The sequence below is a fragment of the Thalia democratica genome, chromosome 8 (assembly GCF_965202585.1).
Source record: "Thalia democratica chromosome 8, ktThaDemo2.hap1.1, whole genome shotgun sequence".
In the NCBI taxonomy this organism is placed as follows: domain Eukaryota; kingdom Metazoa; phylum Chordata; class Thaliacea; order Salpida; family Salpidae; genus Thalia; species Thalia democratica.
This window is the reverse complement of record NC_139172.1, coordinates 44,513,624-44,521,163: the sequence shown is the minus strand read 5'-3', so window position 1 is coordinate 44,521,163 and position 7,540 is coordinate 44,513,624. Positions and strand designations below refer to the sequence as shown.

Here is a 7,540-nt window from a genome sequence, read left to right as displayed (position 1 = left end):
GTGCACATATTAAGTAAAATGTAAATTTTATAAACTAATGCACATTTTAACTGATGATATTTCAGACAAGTAAACTATATAAGAAAAATTCAAAGTCTAGAAAAAAACTTTAAAAATATATTATATTAAATTTAACTAGGTTGTAGTTTAATTTTTTTCATTAAGATCATTTACTTACTATTGAAATTTTATTTTGTAGCAGATAAACTTAACAAAACTGTAAGACTAGCACCAATTTACCTAGGATATGATTATAAATTTTAAAGCAATTTTCTAAAAACTTGGTCTGTTCTAAAAGCTAAAACCAAACTATAATAAAAATTTCACTTTATTTTGTTAAATGTTAATAGCTTCATTTTTAAATTTATTTATGTTTTCTAAATGACAGTCCATTCCACTAACTGTCTTTAGTTTACCTAAACACTGTTCTACATCCCCTGACTGGTCAATTGTAATCAAATTACCAACCAATTCATACAAGCACTCATAAACTTTATCAATTTTTGCTGATTTACTCTTGCTTTTATCCAGCAACAGCAAATTTTTAACAACTGGCTTCAAAAACTGCAGGCAGTCAACCCTGACCCACGTGTGCTTGAACAAAACCAACAAACTGCTCGTCAAAGCCGGCATCATAGTGTAGTTGCAGTCTTCGATATACTTGACGTAGAACTCGGACAAGTTGTCCAAGTGCGCGATCATCTCTACCCCCATGTAGCGGTAAAAATCCCCCAAGAACTGGAAATACAGCACGTTTTTGTCGGTCTCGGAAGTCATCGTGACGTTTGTTAAAATCTGCTCAAAAACTTTCTCCGCTGTCCGGCGCTCTTCGACTTTCAAAAGCCTCGGAAGCTTGGGTTGGATTATTTTGAGGCACATCAATAATGTGGGTAGCAATTCCTTTAACACGTCATAATCGCAGTAAAACAACCTCTTGTGCAATGCGTCGAAAAACACGTTTATCAGACCGTGCATTTTCAGTTCAGCGCTCGGCAGGGTTTTGAACAAGTGCTTGAGAAGATCTAATCCTTCCAAAACGTACTTTAAGTTGTAGTCGTCGACCATTTTCAGAACAAAGGGGCAAATGTTGAACAAGTTTTTGCTTAAAACTTCGTTTTGCGATTTCTTTATCAAATTACTGAGGATTGCAATGTCAATTTGGTGCAGTTTCCACTGATCAGTTTTGAGGTTTTTTATGGAGTGCCTGAAGACTTTCTTGAAGTGTTTTTCAATCGATTCATTTTCATTTACCCTCTGTATTTTCATCAACCACTTGACTTCGTCCAATTGCTCACAACTGTACCAGGGTCTATTAACATCGCTCGAAATGAGGTAAACCAAGGTGGTGAAATAATGCAGGATGTTTTTGAAACAAATCCAAGCGGTGTTCGAATCGTCTAATTTTTCTATGAAACACAACAGCTCCTTAAAATACTCCTGGAACATTTTCACGTTTCGCGTCGTCGTTTCAAAATCGAAACCGTCAGCTTCTTCCAGGGATACAGGTTTGAAGCTCAGAGTTGAAACGCAGTCATTCAGCAGAACGTCCATACGTGCCTTAAAGTTATCTTTTTGTAGAAATGTTTCTTGGGTTTCGTACGAATGTACTTCTTCGGGTTTGGAACACTTCACTGATGAAACTGATTCGTTTAACGAGTTCAAACTGTTTGTCAGCTTGACATAACTCGGGTAATGCCAAGCCCCAAACATTTGTGATGTTTAAAACAAATAGCTTTTATAAACCTGTTAAATATATTCAATAAAAAACAGTTTTTACCGAAAAAAAATATTTATATTAATGGGTGGGATTGTTTAATTTTTTTAAAACTGAATTTAGCACAGGAAGTTTAAACTGTTATCAAAAAGCAATTATTTATTAATTTGTTCAAGTATTTATTTTAAAAGAAAACGAGCAAACTTAGTAAACTTTTTCTGTCTTAAAAGCAAATTGCCAAATATTTTTATTTTTTAATAAACTTTTAAATAAAATATTTGAAATTTGAGAACTTTGAGCCATTCTAAAAAATAAATTTTGTATGCTTTACTTCAAGTTTTCTTAATATTTTCTAAATGTTTAATAAATTTGAACAATATTCAGCTTAAGTAACACTTTGAACATTGAGTTAAAACATCTATTACGAGTTTTATTACTTTTTTATACTTGTAAACACACTTTGTAATTTTAAACATCGATTATGTTATACTTAAGACATTTACTTTTAATTTTTGAATAAAAAATAAATAAATAAATTTCAAGTTAAACACAAACTATCAAAATTTATAAAATTTTCAATCTAACAAACGAAAAAAAAAATATTCAAATTTTTACTCATACAAACACTAGATAAAATGTTTTTAATTTTTTAGCTAATTCTATTATTGCCAAAAGCTTTCAATTTTACACCTTTATTAAATTATTATCAAAACACTGCTATTTAAATAGTACAACAAATTGAATTGTCTCAGTTTTTACCAAGAACATAAACCGTTAATATCAGCTTTTAGAGTGTCAAATTTTTATAACATAATAATAATTCAACCCAGATATTTTTTGAATTTTTACCAAGAGCAATTAAAAAATAAATATTTAAAACCATTATAACTTAAATGCATAACAACAAATTGTTCCAAGTAGTAAAGCGTCCAATTGTTCTAATCCCACACACGAACCAACTCAACAATGAATCAAATCAACTGTTCGGCTTTGAACTTGGCCAGTTCTCCCTCAAGCTCGGGTCTCAGCTCGAGCATTTTCTCCTTGTACTCCTCGTCCTTGGCCATCCTCCTCAGGATGTACCCCGGGAAGAACTCCTCCACCTTGTCTTCCTGCTCCAGGTTGATCTCTATCTCCTGTTTAGTAAAAAATAAATTTAATTGAATGGACACATCATATAAAAATAATATTATATTTGAACAAGAATTAGTTCAAACGGTATGCAAATACTCCAAGTTGATCTCTATCTCCTGGAGAAAAAATAATACATCAAATTAAAAACATATATTTAATTTCAAAAAATTAGTAAAAATTCCAGGTTGATCTCTATCTCCTGAAGAAAAAATAAACTTAAAAAAATTATTTTTGAATTAGATTCAATCATGACTGATTTTATAAATACTCCAAGTTTGTCTCTATCTCCTGTAAAAAAATAAATTAAAGAAAATAGACACATCATATAAAAATAATATTATATTTGAATAAGAATAAGTTAAAACGGCATGCAAATACTCCAAGTTGATCTCCTGGAGAAAAAATAACACATCAAATTAAAAACATATATTTAATTTTAATAAGATTAGTAAAAATTTCAAGTTAATCTCTATCTCCTGGAATAAAAAATAAATTTAAAAAAATATCTTATTTGAATAAGATATGATCATGACTGATTATAAATATTCCAGGTTGATCTCTGTCTCCTGATGTGGTTTATAACAAAATAAATACATCAAGTTATAAAAATATTTTATTTGAACAAGATCTAATCAAAAGGGATTGCAAATACTCCAAGTTTATCTCTATGTCCTGGAGAATAAAAAAAATAGTTGAACGAGATTCAACTATAACTTATTATAATAACTCTAAATTTATCTCTATCTCCTGACAAGAAAAATATTTTAAAAACAAAACAAACAGCTGTTCAATTATATTCACCTGAAAATGCAGGAGGTAGATGGAGTATAGGAACATTGCCAGGGAAAGTCCAAAGAAGAATTCTCAAATATTTTATCATAAAAAAACATAATTAAATTCTATTTTTTATTTAGTTGATTAAATATCTATTCAATTGTATTTACCTGAAAATGCAGGAGGTAGACGGAGTAAAGGAACATTGGCAGGGAAAGTCCAAAGAAGATGACAAGTTTTCTCCTCTTAATTGTTTTTTGGTCCTCAGGATCGTCTTTAAAAATTATTAATAAAGTTATTTTATTATGGTACTATTTATTTTTATTAATATTTAACAATTATTACTTAATTACTTTGATATTTATTATGTACCATCATTTGCTTATTATTTATATGTAAAGTCAATTTTTCGACATCATTAAAAAAAAAACTTAAATATATTGCAGTTCAACTTTTTTGTTTATAACTTATATATTATAATAAAGTTAATACTAAAATATATTATAATTAAGTTAAATATACTAATGTATTATAATAAAGTTAAAGCATTAAAGTTAAAGAAAATGCAATGGCTATGAGGCACATATAGTCAATTTTCTACAACTTTTTCTGTAAGTTGATTATAATCACAAAAATAATTTTGTAAAGAAATTAATTTACATCAAACTTACCTAAATAACTTATCTGTTATGCAAAGTTTTTTCTATATAATACTTACAAACGACTTTTATGTAGAAAACATAAAAAATATTAATTAATTTGTCATTTACTTTACCCTTCAGTTTAAATTTGGAAATTTAATTGGACTTTATATTTCTTATTGTCAGGTTTTCTTATTTATCATACTTTTTTACTGGATAAGAAAGCTTTAATACTAGCTGTTGCAATTTACTTCTATCAACAATCTACATAATAAAAAGTAATTATGTTTTTAGTGAAGCACCACATAAAAAATTTAAATCTAGCCTAGTTGGGTTATATATGAACACTCTTGGTGTATTTTGAGCAAGTTTATAAAGAAAATCATAACCAAGATATTCATTTCAACATAACTAATATAAAAACTATCTTTAACCAATATTGATTTTTACTTCTATCTGAATTATGAAGGTTGATTGAAATATGTTTTTTTTTTAATTTAAAGTAAGCTGTCTTAACATTAAAACTCATTTTCATGTGACCACAACTTTTAGTCAACAATTGATGTAAATTATTTTACAAACTATTTTAAGCAATAACAATTCAACCAGAATTAATCTGCTTTAAGTTGAGCTTAAAAGGATGAATGAAACTTTTTAAAGTTGAAAAAAAATATCACAACTTTAGAATTAAAAACATATATGGCTATAACTGCTGGTCAACAATTTAACTAAACAATAAGTAGAAAAAAATAAATAAACAACCTTCAACCAAGACTGTGCTCTGCTTCAACTTAAACTTTGAAGGATGGATGGAACTTGTGGAAAACTTGACCAGTTTGTCCTTGTCTTCTTCTGGAATGTCCTCCTCTGGGTACCTTTTTCTCAGACCTTGATTGGTAGTTGATAAATTCCTCCTGAAGACGGTTGGAAGGAGTTTGTGCTTGGGTGCCTGCAGTTTGCTACCTCTGAGAATCCTCAGCATGTTACTGGCTGACATTGTTTGTTTTAGTTTATAAAACTCTGAAAAAAAACAAATAAACTAAGGCAAGAAGAAATTAATATGTTTTAACTTAGTCTGTTTGTGAAAACTGGTATTCTGAAATATGATGAGGTGTCTAATTTGCAAGCTTTTAAGTTGATGCTGAATACTTCTAGAGGATTTGAAGTTGATTGCAATCGCTTTACTCCAGTAAGTATGGCTTATACACACAATACCAGACATTAAAAATTATAATTTTGTAGTTGAAAGACCTACAAGAGGGCTTGGCCTAAACTCTTTCAAATATTTGTAAGTTGTGGTCAAGTATTCCAGAAAATCTTAAAAACTTTGAAAAGGATCAGTTTAAATACAGTTACAAAAAACTCTTGATGAGCCAGTATACTGAGTAAGTTTAGTCTGCTTTGAATGTTTAATTTGTTATACATACAGATGTAGTTTAGTAGAGGTTATCAGGGTTTGTGCGCGAATTTTTTTTTATTTAGCGTGACTAAGGCCAATTTAGCCTGACATTTTTTCAACATAAGGAAAATCCCCTTTAGAAGTTATTTTAGGTATTGGGGGGTCTTGATTAGTACTATTGTAGTCTCCTACTTCAACCAGCTTTATCTTAAAAATAGTTTGAGCTTTAAAATTATGCAAAAAGCAACTCATAGCTTAGTTACAACTCAATAAAATAAGACTAAATTTTGAAAAGGGTGAAAATCCCCCATGCCCTTAACATAACAAATTAGGTGATAAGATTAAAAATAAGTGTTATATCTAATCTATTACTAGTGTAAAAATCTAATATTATATATTACTAAACACAATTGTTCAATTTAATTAAGCACGAAGTAAAAACATTATAACCAAAAGATTTATAATAAAACAACGTGCACTGTCGTGTTTTATTAAAATTTAAAATGAAATGCTTACACAAGTATTAAAATAAGTAAAAAATGTTTGTTATAGTATTTTGCTAATACTTAAAATTGATACATTATTATAAATCCTAAACTCTAAAAAAATACAGTGATTATTGATGTCATATCAAATTTTAAAAGCTTCCCTTAAATTAAAAAAAAACCTTAAATATTTTGTTCTTGTAAAGAAAAATGAATTGTACCTAAAATTTGTACTCCGACAAAACTTAGTATTTATATCTTAAAGCTAAGTTTTAGTGTTGGGAATATCTCTAATAACTTTAAACAAACAGTAAAATATCTAAATAAACTGCTAAGAGACTTAATCTAAAAATTATTTGGTATAAAGCCTTTAAATTGGAAATTAAAACAGTTCAACAAACTAAGCTCTGAGAAAAATAGCTGATGTAAACAAATTCAAACAAACAGCTAAGTTGTTAAACTAAACTGTAATGTTTAAACTGTATTTTTTTATGAAATTTCATAATTATGACGTATATAACCTACTCAAAACAAAATAATGAAGATTCTTAAAATTGTTTATAGATTCAACAAAATGTTTTAAGCATTTATTTTTACAAATACTGACTGATTTTGTCTTTAATAACTATATCTTTATTTAGAATTAATTCACATCTCAATTTGATCTTAAACAGATTTCTCAATTTTTTTTAATCAAAACTTTTCAAGCATTTGAACTGAGAAAAACTGGGTTCTCAAGTTTTTAAATACAAAAACTGATTTAGACTGACGTTTTTTAACTTTTTTCAAAAAAACTGATTTAGCCTGACTAAGCCTAATTTAGCCTGACGCGCACGAGCCCTGGGTTATTCAGTATTTGTCATATATCTGTTCTTGTATATATATATATATATATACATATTAAAGGTTTTATAACAAGTTCTGATCGATAGTGCTTGACAAATTAAGGCCATAGGGGGGGTCCAGTTTGTTTTTTACAACTTGATCTTATTTTGTAGAATTTAATCTGAGCTATCAGACACTTTTAACCGCTTGAAAAAACTCAAAGTAACTTTTTAGATATAAGCGATCAAAGAAAGGGCGTTCAGTAGGTTCCTTATGGAAGGCGAAAACTAAAAATGCGAAAAAAGACTATTTCACTAAAAATCTATCTCCTCCTTCATTTTTTGAGTAATCTTTCTCAAATTTTTACAGAATGTGTATCATTAAACTTTAAAGAGATCTATTGTAGGAATTTTTTTAATTTTGAGTAAAAAAAAAAATATTGTCAAAAAACTACCCTTTTTTTTAGTTATTTGTGGATAAAATTTTTATTTTTCAAAATTTCAAAAATTCCAACATTAGGATTCTTCAAAATATTAAAAGGAACAATTCCTGAAAATTTGAAGTCTCT

General features: G+C 28.3%; 2 protein-coding genes across 2 annotated transcripts; both read right to left on the bottom strand.

Moving 5' to 3' along the window:
* Positions 1-234: 234 nt before the first annotated feature.
* LOC145842535 (TELO2-interacting protein 2-like) lies at positions 235-1,734 on the bottom strand. Its single transcript, XM_082949995.1, has one exon. The coding sequence runs from the start codon at positions 1,708-1,710 to the stop codon at positions 337-339; it is 1,374 nt and encodes a 457-aa protein (XP_082806121.1). The 5' UTR covers positions 1,711-1,734; the 3' UTR covers positions 235-336.
* Positions 1,735-2,018: 284 nt separating this feature from the next.
* On the bottom strand, positions 2,019-5,277 carry LOC145842561 (uncharacterized). The gene is made up of 3 exons (XM_082950022.1): positions 5,026-5,277; positions 3,793-3,896; positions 2,019-2,850 (listed from the first exon to the last, which is right to left on the bottom strand). The coding sequence occupies exons 1-3, from the start codon at positions 5,258-5,260 to the stop codon at positions 2,686-2,688; spliced, it is 504 nt and encodes a 167-aa protein (XP_082806148.1). The 5' UTR covers positions 5,261-5,277; the 3' UTR covers positions 2,019-2,685.
* Between the last annotated feature and the right edge of the window lie 2,263 nt (positions 5,278-7,540).

Coding starts and splice junctions, on each gene's coding strand:
- LOC145842561 (XM_082950022.1), bottom strand. CDS start 5,260: ATGTCAGCCAGTAACATGCTGAGGATTCTCAGAGGTAGCAAACTGCAG. Junction 3,897..5,025: donor GAGCACAGTCTTGGTTGAAG/GTTGTTTATTTA, acceptor TAATTTTTAAAG/ACGATCCTGAGGACCAAAAA. Junction 2,851..3,792: donor TCTACCTCCTGCATTTTCAG/GTAAATACAATT, acceptor TTTACTAAACAG/GAGATAGAGATCAACCTGGA.
- LOC145842535 (XM_082949995.1), bottom strand. CDS start 1,710: ATGTTTGGGGCTTGGCATTACCCGAGTTATGTCAAGCTGACAAACAGT.